We start from the raw sequence: 27,157 nt of genomic DNA on the forward strand, positions 1-27,157 counted from the left end.
AGGAATCTCATATTTTATGAGATCAGACTGCACGGCTGACTGCTCAATATATATGTCTGTGTCCAAGAACAAACAATACCCCAGGAAGAACAAAAAACTGCAAGATGAAATAAGCCTGATGAATAATGGCATCACATTCTAGGTTGGGCAGATTAAAATACATTTCTTTGGATCATTTTTGAACCTGGATGTCTAAAACCAGATCAGGACTACTACAGTGATGACAAAACATGGAAAAAGGAGTATACTGATATGGTGTGCTTGAGTATATACCAAATGAAGACATAATTCTCAGTCTCAAGAAGCATCGCATTCCAGACATAACTCGAAATTCATCATCTATTTTAAAATGGAAAGCAGACCAACACAAGTTAAAAAGAATGATCTTGAATTACTTGGGTTATAGCCCACGCCTTTATAGGCGAATTTTTAGTGTTTTTAGTGAAAACATTGTCTGTCTGGTCAGCATCAAGCATGAGGCAGACAAAGTCTCCTTAAACAACTGACTGAAGCAGCTATGTGGTAAAGAGACAGCTATTCCCAACTGGGAATTAGTGGAGATCTAAAATAAAGCTAAAAGGACAGGATATGCCCATCAAATTGGTTGAATTATGCAAATGTTGCTCGATATCTGCTGGAAGTGTTTGTTAACAAATTCACAATAATATTGAAAATGTCAGAGTTAATTTGAGGGCTTGTTTTGGTTCCCTCAAGTTGCCACGAAAATCTGACCAGCATTTTATTGCACAGTATGAGTCAATATAGCTCAGTAGGCATATTGCATATTATGCACATTTGAATCGGAGGATACCAACAGCAAACATATGGTAAATTGACTGGTTCTTTTATATATATATATAACTTAATACAACACTTTATACAACATATCTTATTCACCCATTCATACAAGCACTATTTTCTAGACTTATGTGCTTTCTATCTAACAGTCATACACTTTCATACTCCAGTGAGCACATTGAGAGTTCAGTTGGCAGACTGGAGCAGCGAGAGATCGAACCACCAAGTTCCTGATTAGTAGATGAGCTACTTTAACTCCTGAGGTAGCGCCCCCACCTCACCCAGCCACACATATCTGTGGGAAGTATAGTTTTGATTTTGAACTGGAACAATGGACATGAGTTGGACAAAACTAAAAGATAAGTCAAGAATCGTTCTTTATTTTTCATAAGTCAAACATCACATGGTACAGCCTATTATAGAAAACCCACAATTTGCAGCATTCTGTGGCCAGATCAGCATGGATTCCTCAGGCATGTTGATAATAGAATTTTCTGCTCATGTAAACTGGTTTAGTAATAGTATGTCAAAAAATAAGCCCTTGCCACTGAGCTCCATTTTGCGAGAAGCTCTAAGGAGGCTTATTGCCTAGTTATTCGGGAGCAGTCTGGTGCCCCCGTATCACTGTACCATTATAGCTGCTGCTGCTCGTAACACTCCCCCACCAAGACTTCACAGCTCTCCCTTCTGTCAGCTGTGACGGAGCAGGTCATTTGCTGACTGGTTGGGATCCTTGTGGAGTTGACTCTATTAGCTACAGCAATGAGAGTTTTGGACTAGGATGTGTCTCGAATAGATGTGGCGGTTGATGAACGTTTATGTTGGATCTCGGAGAGGCATCTTGACTAGCTGAGGACACCGTGGCATGTGTTCAACAATCCCTGCGGTGTTAGCCACTCAACTGTAAAACGCTGTGCTTAACAGCTGATACTTCTGATGCCACGATATACCACATTATCAAGCTTCGAAGAGTTTTTGCATTAGAGCACCTTATAAATCACAGGAAACATTTTAATGAGAGTATTTGACATTGAATCCCTTGTGAGATGAAAATGAGAGTATGACACTTAGCACACCAAGTGCTGCATACCACTGGGATTTACAAGTCCCAATGCTTGCTTGCTAGAAATCTCTAATGCTTTGAATACAGTCCTGTGCATCCCCATCCACACAATATAAAAAAAACATAATTTCTCCTTGCAGTTAATGCATAAAACAGTGCTAGATAACAGTCCCAGCAAAAACATAAGTATAAAATGTTGAACCTTACACTGTGTTGCATCGCATTCCAAACAATCCTCTGGTTTGCAGCATAAAGGCAGGGAAACAGAAAGTCTTAATTAATTCAGCGTAGGTGGGAGAAATCACTGACGGACATATAAGCTTAAAAGCCAACTGCTGTATATAAGACATCAAAAATGCATCGAGAATGAATTAGATAAAGTGCAAAAAACATAATTAGGACTGAATAAAACAAATAGCTCATTTGTTGTTGTGGGATTTCAAGAGCCAGATGGCAAAAAAAGGCTGCTTTTCAAATTATGTACCCATTAACTAAATAACCTATTATTAACCTCACACAGAGAACTAAGACATTCGATTTGGCAGGTTTTAAAAACTATGAGAAATGAGGCTGCCATTCACCAAAACAGACTGAATAATTTTCCCCTTTTCAAGGTTAAATATTGCAAGCATAGCAGATACATTTTGAAAAGATTCAATGCGAAAGACCAGGTATAAGAGAGGAAGGGTAAAAGGAAGTGATGCTGCAGGAGTAATACACAAGCAGAGCTGTCTCTCAGCCAAATTGGACTGCCACCCCCATGTTAACCTTTACCCCGATGCAGCATTTTAGGTCTCAAGGTTCTTTGAGATGGAAATTCATGTATCAAGATCCTATTGAACAAACATACAGATTATCTGACAGAAAATAAAGGTGCGCCTTCAAGAAGGAATTGATATGGTCAGCCTCACAAAAATCTATCCATCTCCCTTCTTCCCCTTCTCTGTTTGCCAAGTGCACGGGGATGAGAAGGGCAGTGAATGCAGTACATCACACCTTCCCATGCCGTCTTTGGGTAAAGCTGTTGATTCGTTAACAAACACAAATCGATAGAAAGGTCTGAATGGAGGACAAGTACAAAGAATTAATTTCCGGCTCCAGGGGCTTACCATGGCAAATCACCAGCTTTAATCAACAGTGTCAAGTAAAAAAGATAAATGATGTTTACACTGAAGCAGTGTCTTGTCTGAAAACAGAAAGCATTGGCTTTTGTCTCCTTACCAGTCTGTCTAGGCTTGTGCCAGCTGCAGTGGTAGGCCGCTCCTCTGGGCTGTAGGGCCTGAAGCGGGCGTTGAACACATCCGAAACACCACGAGCAGACCTAGTGATTCCTGCGGGTTTTGGCTGACCACAGCCTTGAAAAACCTGCAATTACAAGAACATGGATACCCAACTGTCAACAGTTTAAATTACTTGGGATGCAGAAAATAGGTAAAATACACTGTTTGGATAAGGTCTTGTGAATGATTCACCCCTGACTACCGGTGTGACAGTGCTTTACGTCAAGTTGAGGCAACCATGTTGATAGGTGATCCGACTAGGAGCTGTGACCAATGCTATTTAAGTTTGTTGAGTTAAATTTTTACAGGCTTCTGGTAAAACACCACATATACTTAAGCCATAAACAAAACGGCATCTGCTGCATGGGAAAGGCAACTGAGCATTTAGCTTTGAATGGGAACTGGCATCTAATTCAGTGTAGGCAGAAAAATATTCTTCACAACCACCTAGACCTTTTTTTTCTTCCCCTTTCTGTCTACAATTTTGTGGGCAAAGAAAAATGCAGTAAAACACAGGAAACACATTAACTACTGTTAGTTGAACTAAGATTATCTGACCAACTTGAAACATATAATTCAAATACAAGACCTAAATTTGGACATAATTAGAACGTGTTGTAATCCACACCTTAGTCACAGCCCAGTATGACTTCCAGCAAAGCTTATTCCTCATTTTGTGACGAAGTTGGACTTCAACAGCCTGTCTGAAGTGTTACTTTGGTTCTTAGAGAAATGTACCTAATTGACATACCCTGTAGGAGACCTGGGCACTGTTATCTTGCATATTCATGATGGCCTCTGAAATCTTGACATCAATAGGCTCCATGACAGATTCAATGTTGAAAGGTCCCTCTAGCCTCTGTGCCACCAGCAGCATGGCATCTGTTATATAAAAAAAAGGTGTGGTGTTGGAGGAAGAAGAGCAAAGGTGCAAACACACAGTTGGTAAAATGCTCACAGACAAAAATAGCTGTCAGTACAGCAACTATTAAAAAAAATGACTGCACTGCAAGGTCCATCTCAAATTACATAGGCCTGTTTACATGCTTGGTGAAAGCAGCAGTCCAATAATAGTAAAGAACACACTGCAAGAAAAATACTGTATCATTGACACAATGCCAGAAATTCACTGTGAAAACAGAAACCACAATCATCAAGTACAAAGAAAAGTCTCCACTCATGTCCCTGAATTCATTTACATTGCGGTGCTGCTCAATTCAGTGGTGTGCAATTGCAATGGGTCTTTATTTAGGTACCAGCTATAACTGCTCACATTTTGTTTATGTGGGTTTGTGTTTTCCAAACGCAGTGCATAGTTTTATCTAACTGGTAAATTAAAAAAACGTTTTTGAATATTTTTCTCTTTATTTTGAAGCTGCTTTCAGTTGATTGTGTTTTGGGCTCTTTTGGTTTTCACAGAAGGTGAAAAACAACAGAAAAAGTAATAAAATGGTACTAATTGTACTAATGGTGCAATGCTATGCCTACCTCTAATTAATACTGAAACAATTAATTGACTGGAAAAAATATGTTAACCTCCCTAGGAATTGTTAATTCATTATTTATGAAAACAAACAAACACACACACACACACACACACACACTGCCGTTCAGGTTTAAAAGTGCAGATGTGTTTCCTCTCTTTGGCTTACATGTGTGCAAATGAGCAAATAAACAAACATGACAATATTTGCTATATTGTCGTGGAGCTTTTTACAAAAAGGACACAAACAGTTTACAATTTGCAAACTACTGCATCTTCTTTTCTGATTGCTGCACAGTATTGTCATTTACCACCTTCCCATCTCAGTCTGCAAGCACACTTACGGAGCATGAATGCTTCTTGAGGCAAATTCAATTTTTATGTAGATCAACTCAATCAAGTCTACAAAATGCTGTTAGGCTCCATGTAGTGAATAGTGCTGATGAGCAATTGATTTAATAGAACTTTTGAAAGCCAAGCACTTATTTACATTCGCTGTGAAAAAGGTCAATGGCTCATTAATATTGTGTGGACACAAGCCAGAGGGCCTTGTTGAACATGATACACTTAACATATCATCTGCACTTGTTTTCATCATTTTTGATGAACATATTTGCAAGCTTTTCAAAAGGATGTTGCATTCACATGATCTAATATGTACAACTCTGTATGGTTCATATTGCACAGTACCTCAGACTAATTAGGCAAACTGCTGTTGCCCTTTAAAGGCTCACTGAGTAAACTGAAACACTGCTAATGTTGATTTATATTGATGTGCTAGAGTCTGTACAGTGGCAGCTCTGAGCTTGACTGCCGTGCCACAGGTAACTGGACATCACCAAACCACTCATTCATAGCTAAAGGCCCATTTCTGCAGACAGTACAGAACATGCATCTCCATCCACAAACCAGCCTTCTGGTTTGTGGATAAGTACTCCACAATTACTTTGTACCTAAATATAATAATCCTGTCATTTGGAGACTTCAGAAACAATGATGTCTCACTGTACATGCTCCATGACTCCCTTAACAGTTTATTTTATCTGTATCAAAATTCCAAAAGTAGCTTGTTGGTTTTTGAAGAATAAATTATGTATTTCTTTTGGCTTGCTACTCCAACCGCCCCACCCATCATAGGAAAATAAAATAATGTATTCCCAAACTGTGAAGGAATAGATAACATTCCATGGGGAACAGACCAAAAATGGCGACTGAAAAGAAAACATTAAAAAAAATAATTGACCTTACACAAAAAGCCAGCTGCAGACATGAGAAAACATACTGTAGTGCAAATACTGTACATAACCCCCCCGACACACACAAAACAAACAAATGAAAAAAAGAATATCTAAATTACACTTTAGTGCTTTGATAGCAGACCTGTCCAGCTTTTCATTCTTCTGGGACCTTAGATCACTAATGGCAGGGGAAAAAAGCTGAGAAACATTAGCTCAGCTCTGCTTCCATTTCCTTCCCAATTATGTCAAAGTCAGAGCCTTTGAAGAGCCCCTCTGTTTGTTTACACTGTGAATTGCAAATGGCCTGTGATTCTTGCTGAGATCTTAATATACAGATTACATCAGTGCCAAATGGTTTTCTACAGCAGCACTTCAAGTGCACAACTGTGTAACCATATGGTCCAAGTGTAAAAAAAAAACACCTGCAATGGCCAAAGAAAAATATTATTGCTGTTTGTCTATTAGCAGACAAGGCAAACATATTTAGAAAATTATTTTTTAACAGCAAACTGCAGTTTAGTTTGACTGCTTTCTTTTTGTGTCCTTATATTCCTTTAAAAAAATCTGAATGTAGCATTTCCATATTGTTTGTTATTTAATGTGATTATAATGTAAATTCATTCAACTGCCCCAGGTATGTCTGCTCACAAAAACAAACACAGGTAAAAGTATATCTAAATTCAAGCTTAAAAGCTCTCAGTTGCAAATACTGAAAATTTAGGTCAGCAGCGCCAACTGGGAGCAACTTGTATTTCATCACAGGAGAAAAGAAGAGTGCCTCCAGGATCAAAAACGATGGCAATCTTTCCCAGCAGTGGTGACTTATCTGCAACTTATCAGATGGGCTCAACAAACAGAGAGCTAGCCCGGGAACTTTGTCTTTATACACAGCTGAGGGAAAGCAGAGAGTGTCACGGGGGGAGGGAAAGGAGGAAAAGGAGAAAGCCGGAGAATAAGATGTGGTTCTGGGTTGAGTGAGGCTAGGGCTATAGCTGTGTCCTATAGAGAGATGGGCTCCTGCGCTACATGTGAAAAACTCTGCCTACATGGAGAATTAATGACTCTCATTTATGAGGAGAGCAGGAAGTCCAGTCCACTGTGGCACAGCTGCCACTCTGAGCCAAATTTTCCCTGCATCACTTTTGCGCCACTGAGATAGGCTACTGGCCAGCCAGAGGAAATCTTGTTATCAACACGACACAGCCATGCAAATAGACACATCTTGTCCTATTCTGAGCAGGGGTTTTTACAGCTGTGACTTACTGGATAGAGACACAGAAATCTAAAAGACACCATGCCTCGAAACCACAGCATGAGCCAATTATTTTTACTTCAAATTGGAGGTTAATATTTCAGTTTGCGATATGAAACATGCTTATTTGCCCCGCCTTACTCTTGCCTCTGCCTCTTTATCGAGATTGATGTCCACTTAAATTCAGGCTATGTCAGCCAGCAGCAACCTCCAGCAGACAAGGACAAATAAGGAAAGTGAACAAGCCCATCTATGGCTCTTTGCCTGTGAAGAGTTCCACAGGATGAAAAATGGCTCTAGTGTAATTTGGATTCTGTAAAGCATACCTCATCTGTGGTTCAGTCAACCAACTAATAGTGCTATGAAACAGTATAAAAATGGAAAGGAAGAAAAAAAAGGCATATTGTCCCTTGGACACATAGTCGTGATCAAGAAAAGGAGTCCTTGAACATAGACATATGGAAGCCCAGGGTTTAATAGGCATAAAGAAAAAAATATATCAAGTATTATGGTTCATTAATCATTTGATAAATGACTATAAATACACACAAGGCAATATTTAGAAAAGGTAGGGCCTAAATCTTAACCCTAAATAAAAAAATCTTTTACTAGAGATCATCAATCAATTAACACATGTAAACTCTTTTCAGCATGCTAAGACATGAACCAGTTCCAGTTCCTGTAGACTGGACAGGATGAATGCTAATGATTTTTAAATATTCCTTTAAAAGATTCATTTACTTTTCCATTACCACAAATTTCAAGGTTATGGTTCAGATGGAATATCTCTGTTGTTGAAATTTGCTATTCAAGGTACAAAAGATCACCCTTGTGGATGAATATTTCCTCTGCTGCTAACATGAGGCAAAAAAAACCCCAAACCCAATCTTGTACACATCTAGTGCAAGATTGGATAAGACAGTCAAGATTAACAATATCCTGACTTTTTCCTTAGCGTCCTTAGGAGATTGACAACTGTATGCACACAATTTGGAGTAGAATGTAGAGGATGTAAAATTTCGATGCAGGAGGCAGGCAGGATTCACGGAAAGGAAGCCTTTTAATGAGGCTGATTGCAAAAAGTACACAGAAAACAAAACAATATCCAAAAAAGGCGACACAAAATTGAAACCACAAGTCACATGATGAAAGAATCCTGCAGGACAGAATGACAGGCACTGAGACAGAGACCAAAGGTAACGCAGTACTTTTTATCCCCAAAAGGGTAATCAGGAATCGGAAGCAGGAGGCTAACGAGACACAGCTGAAGACAATCAAGACAATGACACAAGTGGGGAGATGTAAGCGAGAAACAGTAACTAAAGCGGGAAACAGATACATGCATGAACTTGACATATTGAGATTGATACATGAGGAACAAAAAGCAAATGGTCTTGTACCCTTTTAATTGATTTTGCACAGTTTTTTCACTCCCCTAAGGATTTAGTTTAATGATTTATTGGTGGTTTTTTTTACACTATAACTAAAAAAAAAGTGAAATTCTTTATCTGAACCTTAACCTTTAGCAGTACTTTGTTTGTTTATTTGGTGATTATAAAAATTTGCCTTTTAACCGCTACAGAAAAGCAGTTAGCAGGCAACACAGAGAACTGCCTTCTAATCTGCAGCATTTTTACCATGCCATTGTGACATATGTTAGCATTTCAGTGTTAGCCCCAGTGGTCTTTTGATCTAAACGCTAACAGAGAGTCACTCAAATAGCTCAGTCTTGTACAAAAACAAAGCCTGAATCATTTAGCATAATTCATGTTCAGTGATGATGGCAGCAATCTAAAACAGTAGGCAAGACTTAAAATGCAAAAGCCAAGAGCAACATTGACAATGTACTGCATGGCTAATCAAACTAAGAGGCACAATCCGATAACGAGCTATTCACAATCAGATCGTGTTACTAATGGGGCTGGAGATATCATGAAATTTTTGTGCATGGTTTGCTGACTGGACTGTTTCTAGTATTTTGCCAACAATTATGTTGAAGACAGCCTTTCCTGTTCTCACTTTGTAGCCTCATGTTGCAGGGTGCATCACAATGCTCAGATGTGATCTGGACAGGCCATGCAGCTCTGAGCAAAGACAATAATAGACCTTGCTGGTTATAAACACACTGGAGAGTATAATTTCTCTCTCTTAACAAAATTCCTGTCTTTCTGCAGGTTTCTAATTGCACAGGTGGGAAGAGAATATGTAATTAGATCCACTCAACCACATCTTCATGTAACTGTGAGTGATTAGACAAGCAAATAATGATAAAACAGAATGTAAATTAATGTCCCTACAGATGCCAGTGCACACAAACCTCCAAATGTTCACCCGGTGCTGCCTTGAGAAAAGCACAGTATGTTCTACATTATTTGACTTCTGCAGACAAATGACACACAAGGGTGGTACAGGCTGTCAATACTCGGTCAGAAGAAAGTCCCGTGTAAGGAAGTTATTATGTAATATAGTGTCTTCAGCTCTTAGTTTTAAAAGTTTCCTCACAGCTAGGTTTCTCCATTTTATACACACACAGACACTAAAATGTCATTTTAGATTGATATTAAAGATAATTGCAATTTCTGGTAAGCTAAAATAAAAATCTATCTTTAGCAACTTTAAATAGGAAAGCAAAGCTATTTCTGTTTAGCTGGTAAATATAAAGAATTATTTAGATTTAATCTGGAAACATGCAATTTTAGAGAAAAGGGTCATAAAGGTTTATTTGTTAAACTTTTTCAAGGCAACTGCTCTATAATTAATTATGTTTAATTTTTTAATCACCTTTTACAGTGATAAGTTGGCAGCGGTACTCAAATAAGCCATTTTTATGTACTTTAACGCTCGGTTACATTGTTATTCCTGAAATGAATAAGTTTGCTTTTTCTGTAAATCTCTGCGCTAACCCTGCAATCTGTATAATGAAGAACTTATTCAATGACCTCCAAGAAAAAAGGAGACAGAAAACTACCTTTTATCCGATGTGTGCCTAATAACACATCTGACTGTGCAATCAGTGCTACTGGTGATTGAAAATCAGAATGTGAAACTCAGCCACGGGTATTTATATTTAGCTGACATTTCAGATCCCGGAGAGCTGAAGTTTAATTGAATATGTAGAGATCTCATATATAACAGGCTATCACTGTCTTCACTTTTCACAAGGCTCATTTTGTAAAAAAAAAAAAAAATTATTATCAGTGCGTCAGATGAGTGGCATGCTCTGGTGCTGTTTTTCCTTCGTCCTGTGTGGTCTTAATTTCCATCCCTGAACAGCAGTGATATAGAACTGCTGTGCCTGAAAGCCATTTACCTACACCTGTGGAGTTAAATGGATGTATAATGGCTGTCTGCTCTGTCTAATCGTTGTGGCTTGTTTTAGCACCCTTTGGCAAAAGGTTAATAAAAGCCCAAAGCTATATGAATTTTCTTTCCATTTGAAAAATGCAGAATACTCTAAGTCTGCAACGATTATTATCACACAAAAAATATTTTCAACTAAAAAGCAAAAGTAACCTGATCATTTATTTAAATGCTTCTAATCACATGTTCTGTAAAGTTCCAGGAAAAATGTAGCTGTTTGCTTTGTTTCCAGTCTTTGAGTTGATAAGCAGTTATGATTTAACAATACATTAAAACATTCATTTTTCTTTACATATACTTTTGCATGGATGGAACCGTTCAAGTGTGGCATAAGTGGAAATACTTTTCCTCAAGTAAAGACTCCTAGTATTAAGATATTATTTCTTGGGAGATTGCAGTCACAGGTTATTTTCTTGGCTGTCATGACCATTCACAGAGTTCCATTTGCAATAGTGCATCCACACATAGACAATTTTCATTACTCGAGATGAGTTTTAGCTTTTTCACTGCAGCTTCTCTTTTACTCGCCCACTCAAACGCTCAGTTTTCTCTTCCTTTGTCACATGAGATGAAGAGTTGCTTCAATCTATTTTTAAAAAAGTAATGCCATTAAATTAAATTCCAATGAGTAACAGAAATATCGAATCACTAAAGGTGACCATGTCTAAAATGCTTTCAATGGGCAAATTCTAGGGCGAGGTCACCAAACCGGGTCGGATTTGTGTATGACCCATTCGGTTTGGCTGCCAACTTGCAACACCCAGTTGGCCTAAAATGGAATAGCTTAATTTTAGTGAAATGGAAGCGTGTGATTTCTATCAGTGTTTCGAATTTCTGCTGGTTAGACCATAAAATTCAAATCTCTTCAGCGTCCTTGTGTGTAGAAACTTTTTGTGTGGTCTGAGTTTCAGCCATGGGCTGTCCACTCTCGGTGTGTACAGATTTTATTTTCCCTTTTCTGTCAATATTTTATTCATGAGGATTTTTTTTTAAACAGCAAGAAAGGGTTTGTTGCTGTCTTGAATTTCAATAAACAGATTGTAGTTGGATACAGTTACCAAGTGAAACAAATCACCTAATTAAAAAGAAATGAGCAGATAGAATCGATGCAGATCACTTCCAATGTGGAGACATTTCTCTCTCAAGAGGGAAAGTGAGCGAGCAACAGAAGCCAGTAAACATCGAGGCAACTAGATTAGGGAAAGAAAAAAATACAGAACGAAAAACAAAAACCTGGCACTGATAACCAGATCACTTTGGACTGACTTTAGTCCAGTGGCAAGTCTCTGTAAGTATCTCAATATGCGGGAGACAAGGTTCCATCACAGGTATAATACAATATGATAATGGCACATATTGCATGATCTAAATCACAGAGCACAATATTTATCTCCAGGGCATGCGATTGTGTGACTGATATTTAAAACATCTGAGAAGTAGGAGACATCAATTTGTGCAGACAGCCTGATTAAAAAATAGTTAAAAACATCCTTATTCAAAACATTATTCAACAAAAAGAATATCTGAAGAGTTAAAAAATGCACAAAGACAAATAAACACTGTCAAAGCAATGCTAAATAGACAATCTATCTAAAAAGCAGCATGATCTATGCATCCTACATGCATCCTGATTGTATTCAGTGCAGTCTTTGATTGCGGTGAACAGCCTGACAGCTGTTCCTCAGTCGCTCCATGCTTCAGCTAATTCGTGTAATTAAAATCTAATCCTACCTTTAATCTCATCAAATTGCTCGCAGACTGCTTTTGAAAAAGGCGTGTTTATTATGATAAATGGTGTATAGAAAGCAACTACAAATTATTTGACAAAATAAACTGTTTTTTCATTACATTTATCATAACAATAAGGTTTTGTGTGGACACAGTAGCTGGCATCTTTTTTTCCATATTGGATGCAGTGAGCAAGTCTTGTCTGTAGGAGTGGAATTGTGAGAAATCAGCAAGGATTTGTTCTCCAGTGGGTACAAACGGATTAGAGACTGGCTACTCAGCAGCAGAGTCCATTTAATCTACTGAATGATTTATTTTGATTTGATTTATTCAGTGTAACATTAAAGAAGAAATAGATATCGCAGCATGGCATTAAAAACTATATTTATTCAAACCATAACTATCCATTTAGTTCCTACATGAAAAATGCTATGTTGTATTTACTGTAGAAGCATGGCTGATTGATTCATATGAATGCTATTGTTCATGTTCTGTCAAGTGAAGTTCTAAGAAAAGCATCTTTCCAAATTAATGTGAAATGACAACATGATACCAACATATTTAAATCTGATATTAGCCTTTGGAGCTTGTGATAAGCTCTTGCCTCTAAATTAAGTCTCCTGGTCAGATTTTAGTTACTTGTCTAATTAATCTCTTGCTTAGGGGCAAACACAGCAAGCACACGTTCAATGCTATTTGTTTAAAGGAGAGAAAACTTCCAAGATCTCCTCACTGGGATGCATCTGCATTCCTCTGTCTCATGAACAGAAATATAAAGGAAAAATATGATTTCGCAGGGCAATTTTTCCTGTCACTTTTTTTTATACTCTAGCAAATAATTGTTTTCAAACAGAACATCAAAGCAAACATCCAAAAGTGAGGAAGTTGAACCAGTTATTTTTTCTCTCTCCTCCTGTGAAAGTGCGGTACAAAAGTAGCGCTTTCTAAACATTTCACATTTCCGAGGAGCAGTGCAGCTGCTCTTCGTACACACATCTGTTTTACTTTGCTTCTGGCGATGCCATAACAGTCACTCTCAGCCTCACACTCATATTGTAGATAAATGGAGGTAAGGCTGTGAACTGGCCTTTTTTTCCACTCTCTCTCTCTCTCAACTTCTGTCACGAGTTTGAATTTATTTAATCAGAGGGTGTTATTTCCTGCAGTGTTGTGAAGAAAATTGTCACTATCAAGGGCACAGCCTCCAGGTGTAAAGGATTTCTCACTCTTTGGTTGGATTAGTTCTCACCTCCCCAGTATCTTGAACATAAAGCTGGTCTGAATAGATGCCACAAGAATCAAGATGAATATCGCAGCTTGAAGTCCGCAACAGTATGTGATAGCAGAAGGTGATCTGAGTTCATTCAAACCAAAGCTTCTTATTTCTAAGTAATAGCATAGTTGTCATCTACATGGGATTACATATTACATTAATTTGTCTGCGTGTGTAGAACATGAAATAACCTTCCTGACAATTTAACACCGAGAGACGAGTCAATACCGTTTTTTGTGGTTAGACTTCAAGCTAATTGAAAATCTTTCATCCCATAATGAGCATGAAATGTCAGAGTCAAAAGATATAGAACTGGTATTTAATCTGCACCAGGGAACAATAACCCAATTGACAAGTGCTCTAATAAAGACAGAATGAACATTGCTACAAAATTAATGGCAGAAATGTAAAATTGTGAAATTTAAGTGGCAACATGTTAGAAATTAATTTCTTTTAGTGAAATAAATGTAGACATTCTATTGGATTTAGGAGTCCAACAGAATTGTTTGTTTTAAGAAAGCAGTCTTACTGGCAACTAACAATAGATAACATTCATGTTGTAATTTATTAGTAAAATTCGATAAACCAGACAGTGCAAATGCAACACAAACATCATTTAAAAAAAATTGGTTATTATTTTTACCATTCTCCCTGTTTTTGGCTGATAAGAAATACAGGTAAAGTGAAATAGTGTCTATATTATCAGTGGGGGTGGGTATATTTATTTGTGAAATCTCTCCATTACACTCCAAGGTTTCATTTTCGCAACTTCCGTCAAACTGAACAGGATGCATGGTTTTGAAAATACACTGATTGAGATTAACAAGAGATTGACAGCTAGGATAAATAATATATGTGGCATTCTGAAATTGTGATGCTGTTACAGCTTGTGATGGTGCCCTGTTCTGTTGACTATAAAATGTGACAGATGTTTCTTACCAAACAATTTCACACGTTACTAAGCTTCAATGGCTGCAGCAACAGCAGGAGCAAAGGTACCAATAGGCAACCTGCAGTGTTTAATTTTTGATCATTCGATATTGGATCCTCAGTCAGCTGTAGGTAAAAGTTATTTTTGTTGCTCGAAAATTGTGAACAATCCTCAGTAAAGTACTATTTAAGATGCAAGTCATGATTCCTAAACAATATTTGAGTTTGAACCTCAAAATAATCAGTTTCGTTATTTTGATTAAGTAAAAGTTTGAAATTATAAATTATTTTTCTATTAGTTGGTAAACAGAATAGTCATTCCAGCTGTGCTTTCAATAACATAAATAAAATTACCGTGTTTTTCGGACAATAAGGTGCACCGGATTATAAGGCACACTGTTGATTATTGAGAAAATTAAAGGATTTTAAGTGCGCCTTATAGTCCAAAAAATACGGTAGTAACTTACATACAAACAGCACCCCATGTAATTTATTCATATACATTAATCGGAGAGTTATTCAGGTGAATCTTGCTTGTACTGTGTCGGACCCCCTTTTGCGTTCAAAACTGCCTTAATTGTTTCAACAAGGTTCTGAAAACCTTCTTTGGAGAATTTCATCCATATTGACATGATAGCATCACTCAGTTGCAGCAGATATATCAGCTACATGTCCATGATGCACATCTCCCATTCAACTCTATTAGACTGAGATCTGGCATCTATGGAGGTCAGTGATTTTATTGTAGTGTCAAGAAACCAGTTTAAGATGATTTTGTGTTTTGTGACATTATCCAAATTCTTTAACCGAAATTATTGATTTCAATGTTTTTCCAATCTCCTATTGTCCAACTTTGGTGAACCAATACAAATCGTAGTCTCAATTTCTAGCTGTAACCCATCAGCTTCAAATTTCAGCCTGTTATGGAATCAGAGATAGCATTTTGCATACTTTGGTTGTAACAAGTGCTCAGCCATGTAATTGGCTGATCAGATATTTGCAATTGACTGAAGAGCTGTACCCAATATCTTAGCTGGTGAATCCATGTTCATAGCATAACTGTTATATGTTCACTATATTTGTAATTTATTTATACATTTATATTTTTATTTCACATAGATGCTATGATATAGCTGATTTTAATAAAAATAAATGTTTTAGTGAATATTGTATGTACACAAGCCAAGAATGCCAACACACACACACAATAGTCATGGCTAAAGATTAACAATTCAGTGCTTAAATTGTGATAATTAAGATACAATTAAGATATGACCAAGTATGAAATCAAGGCATATGTGTTGAATGTTTATAACTAATGTAGTTTTTAGTTCAACTGTTATGAATTCAGTTCAGTAAAGGGAAAACACTCTGGGGGCAAAGCCCAGTCTGTAAAAGTGGAAAGGCTGAGGCATTTTCTCTGAGGCATTTGCCTTTTTACCAAAGGCGATAACAAGTTTCAGCATCTCCACCACCCCCTGTGAAAGGTCACTGGCTTGTTTTTGCAACAAATCAAAAGTGTGGAAGATGCTCAGTCTAGAATCTTCTGCTGACAGATAGTGTAAGCTTTAAAAGATTTAAAAATAAACTAATAATTAAGTCAAAGTTGATCTAAAAAGGTTGGCAAAAATAATGATGTTAAAAAAATCACATTACATACCCATAGGTGCAAGTGTGAATGTGATTTGATGTGGATTTGAAAGTGTTTGGATTGTTTGGTAATTGTAAAACCCATATTGCTGGACACTGCAAGGTGCAAAAAAGTCAATAAATCCAAATTTATTTATTTTTTGCACATGAATGACTGATGCCACCAATGTGCAGTTCAACAGAACATTTTTTTTCATGTGCACTGAGAGATATGATGCAAAAGCATCATATCAGGGACCTCTCAGTCGGAGAAATGCTTTCGTTTATACCCATGAGTGTTATGAGAGTGCTTCCTTGAATTACAGCTATTCTTAAACAGTTCATGCGATACTTTTGTAAAATCCATTGATTTAAAGGTTAAAGTCTGCACTTCAATCACCTCTTATTTTGAATCTACTGTGGTGATTAACAAAGATTTACAAAATAATCCTAATAATCATTGTGGAATCCTTTTGTAGATTAAGCAATTTTTCAACAACATTTAAATTACTGCTAAATTAAACTATCAATACAGTCATCTTCAGTATCTACTGCTTAATATATTTTCTTGAATAAAACGACTTTCTGTAATGTAGCACTAAAGGACTTACTGTGAATCAGCACTGAAGCTTTTACTCGTGCAGCTTTCAGTCTGTTTGAGCTGCTCATTGCTTTGATATGCTGCTCCATACAGTCCCAGTAGATCTCACAAAGACTGGCAAACTTTGTGTAGATAAATCAAGGTCACAACTTAGACCAGATGGTTGTACACTACAATGTCAGTACAATACTTCTAAGTGTCAAGATATGAGGAGCTGCTCACAAGAACTGAAGTGAACCGGAAAAAAACAAAAACTTTTACAAGAATGACCTAAATCTTAGGGCTCAAAATCTGTAATGGATTTATTTATTAGTGCAAAAGGAAAAAAAATATGCTCATGTTTTTTACAAAATATATTGTTCATATATCAATTCATCAATCAGCCCTATCATAAGAGGATTTGATTATTTTCATTTTTTTAAAGCAAGACAATTACCCAAACCTAAAATACAGAGATATTTTTCAGTAAAAACAGAAAGAATATTATTATTTTTAAATATTAATCTAAGGAAATAGATAGGAGTCATGTATAGCATGCACCAAGATGTAAACAGAAGACTTAATAGCTTGTACTAAAAAAAGGCAATACAAACTTCTTAGTAGAAACCGTTAATCCATCTCCTGCTCACAACAGCCTTGTCACATTTTCGCCATCATACTGTAGCTTTTGTTCAGGCCAATGGGCTGAGCCTATCTAGCTGACAGCAGGAACCATCATGCTGGGCATTCTATCAAATACCAAAATAAATATTTAAATATTATATTTCTATTTGTATTCGTTGACTCTGAGTTGAACAATTTTCTATGGAACATAACTTCACAAAACTTGGCACTTCCTGCGGAGCATGTCTGCCCCATTACAAGTCACCATTTAGCCCAGCAGGAGAGCAGAATCCCATGAATAAAATCTTTTCACACAGGAATCATGACAGAAGAATGACAAATAGAGCACTTTCTTATCCAAAGGCCCAGCGAGTGTCAATGAAAGTGATGTTGTCAAAATATGATAATGACACGGCACCAGCTGCAGCCTCTCTTAAAATAGAAAGTCCAATTCTGCAATGCAACACAAGGATTTGTATATCCCCGCATACTGATGCGGTCGGGATTTTGACCTAAGCTGTCTTTCAATATTTTATTTATTAATTAATAATATTTCAATGAAATTATGGTGCTACCTACATCAAGAGTTTAATGCTGTGAAAGCACAGAAAAAACACCAAGACAGAAACATGTAATGTCTAATTTCATTTCAATAACTTTAACTGTGTGGAACTCTAATTCACACACAGTACTATGCAAAAAGTTTTGAGCCATACCTCATTTCTCTGTATTGAGCCAGACTTTGTTGTCATTTTCAAATAGTTCTACAGGCCTTCTAAATGTCTTTCAGACTTTATCTAAAGACGCTGGTATTTTCAGTCCAGCATGTCCACAGCTATCTGTAAAACATGGTGGAGGCTCTATGATGGTTTGGAGCTGCATTGTATCCAGCTGTGTTTAATTCCATCTAAACTGATGGAATTATTAATGCAAGAAATGCACTTTCAGATTAACCTGGCATGTAATACCATCTGGAAAGTGTCTGTTTAGCTTTATTTTTTAGCATGACAATGATAAACGCATTGCCAATGGGCTAAAATCACACCTGAATAGAAGAAATACACAAGGTCAGTCTATGACGTTCAGACATAGACTGACCTCCCCAGAGCCCTGACCTGAACATTGCTGAAGCAGTGTGGGATCATCTTGACAGATAATGGAAAGAAAAGGCAGCCAACATCCAAAGAAGAGCTTTGAATGTCCTTCAAGAAGCCTCAAGAACTATTTCTGTAGACTACTTAAAGAAATTACAAGAAAGGTTGCCTCAGAGAGTTCAGACTGTGTTGAAGAATGAAGGTGGTGATACAAAGCGTTGACTTTCAAGCTCATTAAAACTGTACAAACTTAAACTTATGCGTCATATACTGTATTTTTCTGGATGTTTGCATGTTTCAATATACAGCTGCACCTATTTTCCATTTTCCTAGTAATGAAAAGAAATGATGACTGATTCAAGACTTGTGCAGTACTGTGGATTCAAACATTTTAGCGCTATGAATTTTGTTATATTTAAATATTCAGTGTTGGAAGTGCTCCTTAAAATGGGTCTATTATGCTTATTGCCATATTAATCCGTAGACTCTTGTGGAAAAAAAGTGTTTTGAGCACTCCTCCCTATGCCCACACTTCCTTAAAACTAACTTTCTTCTAATTGGCTGCTCTCTGGAATCAGAAGGTTTGAACAGCAGGTGGACGGGGTTACTCTGCAGAGTAACCCTGCCATTAGTGAGATCCAGTAGCCAAAAGAGCCAAAAAACCTATGTGCAAGCAGTCTAAGCTTTTGGCTTACACTACATACATTGGCCTATACTATACACTATATATTACTTGCATATATGCTGACCTCACTATGTGAAACTTTGGCCATGTTTAATATAAGCATCCACTACCAGGCCACTTCACATAATTCCAATTATTCCGGCCTTTTCCTCTTGCTTCCTGAACACATAGGTCTCACCGTGCCTAAAGCATCTTTGCTTTAAGATTAAGGTGTGAGCAAAACAAAGCAATATTTGTAATATTAACATTTAATCCAGTTACTCTCTGTAATTTAAAAGGTTTACAGCTTTTGCCTACGTCACCCAAAACAACACCCCAGTGTGCAGCTTTCAGCTTACTCTTTTAACTGCTTTCAAAGCACAGTTACAGCTTTCTGGTCTACACCAGGGAGCTTAAAAGATTATTTAACTCATACTATTATCTGTCCAGCTTTAAAGCAATTCGTGTCACTTTTTGGTATGCAATTAAAATATAACCCTGTGTATAGCAGCAAAAAGGAATAGCTAAAAGTGATGGTGTAAGTGAAAATTTCGATCTGCTTTACTGTGAGTGCTCATATGATGTAACATGCTTTCTCTGCTTTTCTCCCACATCCATTAGTTCAATTCAGTCATATTAAAAAAACCATACGCCCAGACATGAATTTATAGCAACACATTTAATTGGTATGTTACTTTGGAAATAATAGAACAGCAGAGCCTAGGTTAAAATAAAAATGGCTGGGGAAGTGGTTGAAAAGACTCACCGATGTACTGGTTCCACTCTGGGTCCAAATCAGCTTGATTGGCCAGGCAGCCCTTCATGACATTCAGGCAGTAATTCTTACAAGGCTTTACTCCTGGCATACTCTGACAAAAGGGGCAATACAGCATCTTTGTCACTGCTCGAATACATGCTGGAGTGCTGCTAACCTGCAAGGACACAGAATGTGACAGCGGTCATTAGTATCTAGTAGCACCTACGAAATATATGGTAATTATAAATCTATTTTATTGAAGTAACTGTGCCAGTTAAAGGATTTTAAGTAATTTATAACAAGAAAACTGTCCAGTAGAAAACTTTTGCAAAGTTTTACCATGATACTATTGTCCTATTGTCAAAAAAAGTTTCAGTTATTAATCAGCAAAGGCCCTAGAGAGAGACCGTTTTTGCTGACTGAAGACTTTTAAAGAACGTTCTTATGCAATCAGTCACTGCCGATGAACACTTCACATAGGATAATTTGGATTGCATTTAAACCACAAGTCTTTAAATGAAGTCAAATATCTATTTCCCCACTCTATGGAATATAATTTCTATTTTAAAATGTAAGGTTATGTCACTAATGAAAAAGTAAAAATCCAAACTAATAAAGAAGACAAAAGTGGCAAAGTAGAAAAAAAAATCTGCTTTCATAGATAACCTGATAAACTGTCTCCATGTATGAAAACACATACAAGCATTGATAGTAATAGGCTAACAGCTGCAGGAAACAGACAATTAAACACCTCTGAAATACATTATGTCACAGTGACTGCATGTATAGATATTAAAGATGATAAGCAGTGAAGTGAGAGATAAGATGCACCTTTGTTTGTTTCAGATTTTCACTACAGTTTGTTTAACATATAACCTATGCAACTCAAAAACAGGGTTATTTTAATAAGTTAATAGGATAAATTATGACATACAACTACTGACCACTTTGTTAGGTACGTCTATTCAGTCGCTTCTTAATGCAAATATCTAATCAGCCAATCACGTGGCAGCAACTTTTTGGTTGTTGTTGGCAGTGTAATGGTGTGGAGGGTTCCTTAGTACAAGCTGAGAATCATTTAAATATCATAGACTCTCTGAGTTCTGTTCTTGATCATGTTTAACCCTTCATGACCACAGTGTACCACACTGCACCAGTGTATCTTCTGATAGCTTCACCAGCAGGATAACTCACAATACCATGGAATGGCATCGTGTTTTTTTTTCCCCAGACAAAACCACACATCCCTGCCAGATGAAGTGAATTCAACCCTTCATTACCACAACCTCTCATGTTCCAAATGTTAATTTGATTTGATTGTAAATTACTAATCCTTCCAGATGCCCATTGGAAGCTGCAGAAGTACCCTCTAGGGTACAAGAACCCCTGGCTGATAATTAACCTTTAGGCTACTTTGACGAACAGCGGGAAGTTAGCTACAATGAAAAATGCTCTCATTCACAAGATCATGAAGTAATACTCACAATAAAAAAAACTACAGAGGACAGCTGACCATCAGCTGCTATATTCTATTCAAGTCATTTATCAGACTTTGGGAGTACCAAAGTGCAAAATGCTATTAGTGTGTGTTTTTTAAATCATAGTGAGGAAATAGATCTGATAGCAAATACAAACTCCACTATGCGATCTGCTAAAAAACATTTGATGACATTATTTCTAATATGGAGCATTATTATTCCTACTCTCAGTATGCAGTTACTTGCACTCTGGAGCCCTGTTAAGATGTTTAAAATTAAATGAGCTATTTTCATGAACTAACAAGACTCTTAAATCTTAAACACCTTTTATTCTGGAAAAAGTGCCTTTTTACACTACACTCTAACACTTATTGTCTCACTGCATTAAAAATACAAGAAAAGCAGCTATAATGCAGCATCACAGCTCTTTTTGTTTAAAAAAAAAAACGATGCACAAAGACGTCTTCACCAAAATTAGCTCTTGTTTTGTGTAAAATGAGTGCACTTATTGTAAATTGATTTGGACAAAAGCCTGTGCTAAGAACATGAAAGGATTGTGAAGTGAAGGCGTTCATACCACAATAGTACCTTATGTTTTATGTAACAAGAAGATTTGACAACATAAGCAACATGCCAGCGACAAACTGAGAATTTAGAACTACTGTACTAAAAAGTCCACGGCAAATGATTTCAAGCAAAAAGTAAGGCTTCTGAGGAACTGGCAGATCAGAGGTGTAAGCAGGACCCTGACAAAAAATATCTTAAAAATTAAGGTTTACCCATTCATTTTCTTTTTCATATATATTTTTTATTATTTACTTTTTTTTGTGAAGACAGCTAAGTGCAGTGAATCAAAAATTGGTATTTGTGGTCAGCTCTCTTGCAATTTTGCCATTTTGCCTTTGAACATTCACTCAAGCCAAGTAAGTACAAGTCAAGCCTGGACTAGACAAAAAAACATGGCTGACCTTTTCAAAGTCTACAAATTAGAGAAGCTCTAATCTCAGTGATATGTCTTAACAACTGATGTGCTTCAAAGCCCTGCTTCTTTCATACCCCCTTCTTTCACAGCGCAGTGCTAAGAATCACCAAGAGAGGAAGGCACGTAAGAAAAACACGTTATACATAGACATACTTGCCCTCACTAGCAGACAACCCCCACACATCAACTCGCAGACAACTGGCGTCAAATACAAAACTTGACACTGAATATTCTAAAAATGCTTCTGCCAGCATCCGTATCACCTGACACAGGTGTAAGGCAGCAGCTCAGGGCAGTCAACAAAAGTTTCTTGTAGATCACAAGGCCGTGAGGAGAAATAATCACTGTTAGTACTGTTTGAATTAGCAGTATTTATAGGTGCTTACTTATTCATTTCATTGAAAAAAACATTTTAAAAGTTAAATTTTTCACAATTTCAGAAAAATACAGTGGTGCCTCATCGTTCCACAAATTTAGATTTGGAGCAATTAAGAGAAAGGTGCATTTTCTCTTTCTCTATAACCATTAAACAATTCATGCAGAAATCGCCTCAATATTGCTTTGAATGACAATCAAAATATTGTTGTTAATCAAATAATACATATTCAGTATGCACACATCCTTACACTTTGCTGTGTATAAGAGTTCCAACATGACTCCCTTTAACAATAACTAAAATATTGTGACTGATTAAAATAAAAACACAGAGATCATTTTATTTTTTATTTTTTTGTTGTTTTCCAGAACAAAAGAGCAAATTGTTTCTGTAGAGTTTATTACTACAGAGACTGTTTTCAGACAATGGAAGTATTCATTTTAGTTACCTGCATTTTAGATATTCTAAAAACTGTCAACTAGGAAAATGATTATTAAATTGTATTCACTACAAATAGTACAAGCGCATGCCGTGTCTAGCCTAAGTCTGAGCTGTGCTGATGAGCTCTAGACACAAGTTTGCGCTTCCTCAAAGCTGTGAAAAGCAATAAAATGCTACATCACCTACTTTAATTCAATATATTGTATATCCCAGGAGCAATAAGCATGGATGTCACATCTTAGCAGCGCTGAGAAACAGACACCTCTGGCAGGGTGTCTGTTTTTATTATGCTTACACCCAATCTCTCGTGATGACTTTATACCCTGGGGATCAAAGGGCTGCAGTCGCAGACAGATGACCTGGATCTCAGGTCCCACTGAAATGTCAAGAGGTGAAGCTAGGACACGCTGGGCTCTAAGAACTGCAGGGTACAACTCAGTAAATGCATACTAACAACACATCTTCTGTGGCTAAATGCTCCTCACTGCCACTACTGTTAGGGAGGGTGGGACCTCAGGGGAAAGGAAGGGAATCTGGTTAATGTTCAAGTATGGTGGGGATTAACAGACCAAATGAATGGTGGATTTATAAGAGTACAGCAGTGTCTTCTCCATTTGCCCTCTGTTTCTCATTATTCAAGGCTCCTATATTTTCATTAGCTTTTAGTTATATAGCCTACTGGGAAGTGGCTCTATAAATATTCATAATAGACATAATAATCAAATCTAGCTGATAGACTGTATTGAAAAAACAAAAAGCAAAGAAGCCAAAGAGGATGGCTGTGGATTCGCAATGTTGTGAATCAGTGCTTCTCTGAACCCAAATGACAGTGTAGAAACAACATTGTTGTTAAGCGTGACTAAATCCAAGGCTTAGCCTTTTGCTTTCCCTTTAATCTCACTTTGTACATGATCAGCCCTACATACACTCCCAGGGCAGTATGGTATCGCAGGAACTGCATACAGATTGCTTTGCATCAAACTGAATACACAGGCAACAGTGTGATTAATGACTTCTATATACTGGATGAACAAATATAAGGCAAGAGAGCAATAAACAGCGATAGCAGACATTTCTTTTCTCGCCTTTTTTGTTGTCTGGGAATTTCTCCTGAGCAATCCACATACCCTTCAACACTGTTTTCTAGACAGCTCCATGAACGAGCCACCTTGAGGACGAAATTTTCTGAAGACATACCCTGAGAGAATCCGAATTACTCTGAAAGTATATCTGGGATAAACTTGATCATGTGAAAACTAGGGCAAATGTGTGCTTTTTAAAGAATTTAAAGGGTTAAGAACATTTACCTTAGACACTCTCTGGGCTACCTCCCGGCCAACGGAGAGCCCCTGGACAAATGTGCGTGCAGCGATGAATGCGCGGGTAACCTGAGCCTTGAGCTTCCTGGGCACGTCTCCAAAGGGCTTCAGCTGGTCGGTGTACTTACTGATACACTCCAGATAGTCCTCAGTGATGACATACTGGGAGTTGAGCAGCGTGAACATACGCTCCAGCAGCCGTGACCAAAAGTCATTAAGCATTTCCTCTAGGTTAACATTCCCTCCAGTGTAATAGCGCTTAAGTTCAGCAAACAGGTTCTCAAAGACCTCTGCATTCTGCATGTAAGGCTTGCCGTAAGTCCTCATAAACATGTCATTCAGGGACCTCTCCGTGTTCTCCAGCAGCTCCAGGAAAAATTCTGGATTAGAAGAAAACAGAAAAAGCCTTTATTACTGTCCAATTTTATTTCATGTGTGACGGTGGTGTCAGTTTATTCTGTACATGTCATACATAGACATGGTTTGACAAGATGCACTGGGAACCTTCACTGCATTTACAATTAAACAGAAACACAGTAAAATGACATTAAATGTGTCTGATTGCAATCTAGAACGCTGCTTAAAAAGGAAGCCTGCTTGATTGCAATGCAAATATGACAACAGCCAGAAAACACTAAAATAAAACAAACAAAGAAATCAATTATAGCGTTTGATGCTGTTTTCATTTTGAACTGAGATCACAGCTCTGTTGACTTTTATTTGCAGTAAACTAGTTTTTTGATGACAAAGGGAAGTTCCCCTATATATTTCTGGAAAATAATAAACTCTGCATTTGCTTTATTGTCCATATCACTCATGTAAACCCGAAACACCTTCCTGTACTGTTCATTGACAGAAAGAATCTACAGTTGAGATAAAACACTTTGCATATATGAATATTTCTCTATATGGTGAAAAGCATACCACTGTGAAATGCAATAAATTTTCCATCATCATGATTATGACAGCACAATGCAGTTCAACTGCAGCATTTGCAGGAGTCTGCACTCTCCTTCTTAGACTCCACTTGTTGTTTGTCTCATGACCTCTGTGACATGCCAGCAAGTGGGATTAGTTGATATTTCTGACCATCTGCTATCAATAACAATAAAGTTGTCATAGAAGGGCCAGAATTTAAATAACCTGTACATTTAACTGCAAAGAGAGTCAAAAGAGGATTCAGTACAGACTCCAATTCAATAAAACTGAAAGCTTTTTATATTCCTAAGTGGGCTTTATGGGTACAGCCCAAAGCTTTAAAGAAGCGTGAACTCTTAAGTGTATCAATTGATATATTTTGCTCCTTGGAGGCAGCAGAAAGAGCTGTATGAACAATATTACCATATTATCACCAAGTTATAACATGGCAAAATGTGAGCAACGAGTCTTACAGACTTTGATTTCTTTGGAGCCATGTGCCAGACAAAATGCATAACTCTACTGGTAGGCTGTATACTGTCTTATATGGTACTTTTGTGATTTGTCAGTGAAAGTAGCAGCTGCATCCTGCATCTGGAGTAGGGTTGATGAGAGGACAGACTGAATCAAAATGTAAAATAAAAAACAGACAAAACAAGATTGTGTGACTGGAAGACTTGGAAGCCCATGATTTTTAATCATATAAAAATACTGATTAAAAGTACTTTTAGAACTTAGATTTTAGATGGTAGGAAGCGAGGTGTGGACAAAGCCAACAGCAAAACTACACAGTTGGGATACTTCAGGGTAAAGAAAGAAAATAATGTTGTCCTAATATCGTCACACCAGCTATTGATTCCAAGAAATTTTACTATTTGTGCTTTATTTTAAACAGTATTGTGGACTATTATGATCATGTAGACTACTAGATCTGTATGTTCTCGAGCTATTCATAAAAGCTAGGTTACACCTCTCCCCCCAAGCCATGCACATTAGAGTCACTTATCACAATGGCCCAGACAAAAGCGTAATGGATTTGAAGTGGTCATTAGCTCCCAGCAATGCAGGTAAAATTACAGATTACAGCAGCAGAGAAACCAAATGACCCGACTCTCCATAATGCCACACCAAGTCACATCTGATTAGTTACATCAAGAGGTACCCGAGATGCACACTGACAGAAAGTAAAATATGGAAAACACGCCTCATTTGCAAGGTTTTTTGAAAATAAAATGTTATTTTATGATATTATAACATCATTTAAAGACTAATGTATGGCAGCTTAAAAAGGCAAGGTTTTGGTGTGTATGATTTGAACTTGAAGAGCAAAGGTTGTTTGTTTTTTTTATCTAACATTAATGTATTCACCAAAAAACTGGCTTTCATTTAGTGCATGCTCACAAAATCACAAAATACTTGCTTTCTTTATTCTCATCAGATTTAATTATTGTTCATTAGCACATCTTATGAGGTACCTTTGAGTGTTAACTGTCATACTCCCCCTGGGATCTGACAACATTAGCTTACTTTCACACACGTTTGGTGCCTAAGGAGATATAATTTTTTTATTTACTTAACACATCTTATATTAGAACTTACAGTAGGCAGGACTCATGACATTAGCCAAAGTCTGGTTATTTTTCAGCATACTTGAGAATATGTAATAAATGTCCACAGTTAGCAGTCATTTAAATATGGTAATCTTTAAGCATGATTTTTGCTTCAGTAATGTGTTTGTGGTAATGAGAACAGTCAGTGATGCTGAGCGATGTGCACATAGATTAATGACGGTGCCAAAACAAATTCTACTTAAAATCATGAAAATGAGAAAAACAAACCTTTATACAGCCATGTTCTGCTGAGAGACTAATTAAACATAACCAATTTAAT

General features: G+C 37.2%; 1 protein-coding gene across 2 annotated transcripts in view; it reads right to left on the minus strand.

The window, feature by feature from the left end:
• Positions 1-27,157, minus strand: part of gpc6b (glypican 6b) — a 78,837-nt gene that overhangs the window by 23,761 nt on the left and 27,919 nt on the right. The window contains exons 3-7 of one of the 2 annotated variants that reach the window (XM_063498152.1): positions 24,338-24,729; positions 19,763-19,928; positions 3,893-4,023; positions 3,083-3,226; positions 2,069-2,098 (exon numbers count right to left, since the gene is read on the minus strand). In XM_063498152.1, the coding sequence (XP_063354222.1) occupies positions 2,069-2,098; positions 3,083-3,226; positions 3,893-4,023; positions 19,763-19,928; positions 24,338-24,729 (863 nt within the window). The remainder of the gene's footprint in view (positions 1-2,068; positions 2,099-3,082; positions 3,227-3,892; positions 4,024-19,762; positions 19,929-24,337; positions 24,730-27,157) is intronic. The other variant, XM_063498153.1, reaches the window with a different exon arrangement.

Source organism: Pelmatolapia mariae, linkage group LG16_19 (assembly GCF_036321145.2).
Source record: "Pelmatolapia mariae isolate MD_Pm_ZW linkage group LG16_19, Pm_UMD_F_2, whole genome shotgun sequence".
Lineage (NCBI taxonomy): Eukaryota > Metazoa > Chordata > Actinopteri > Cichliformes > Cichlidae > Pelmatolapia > Pelmatolapia mariae.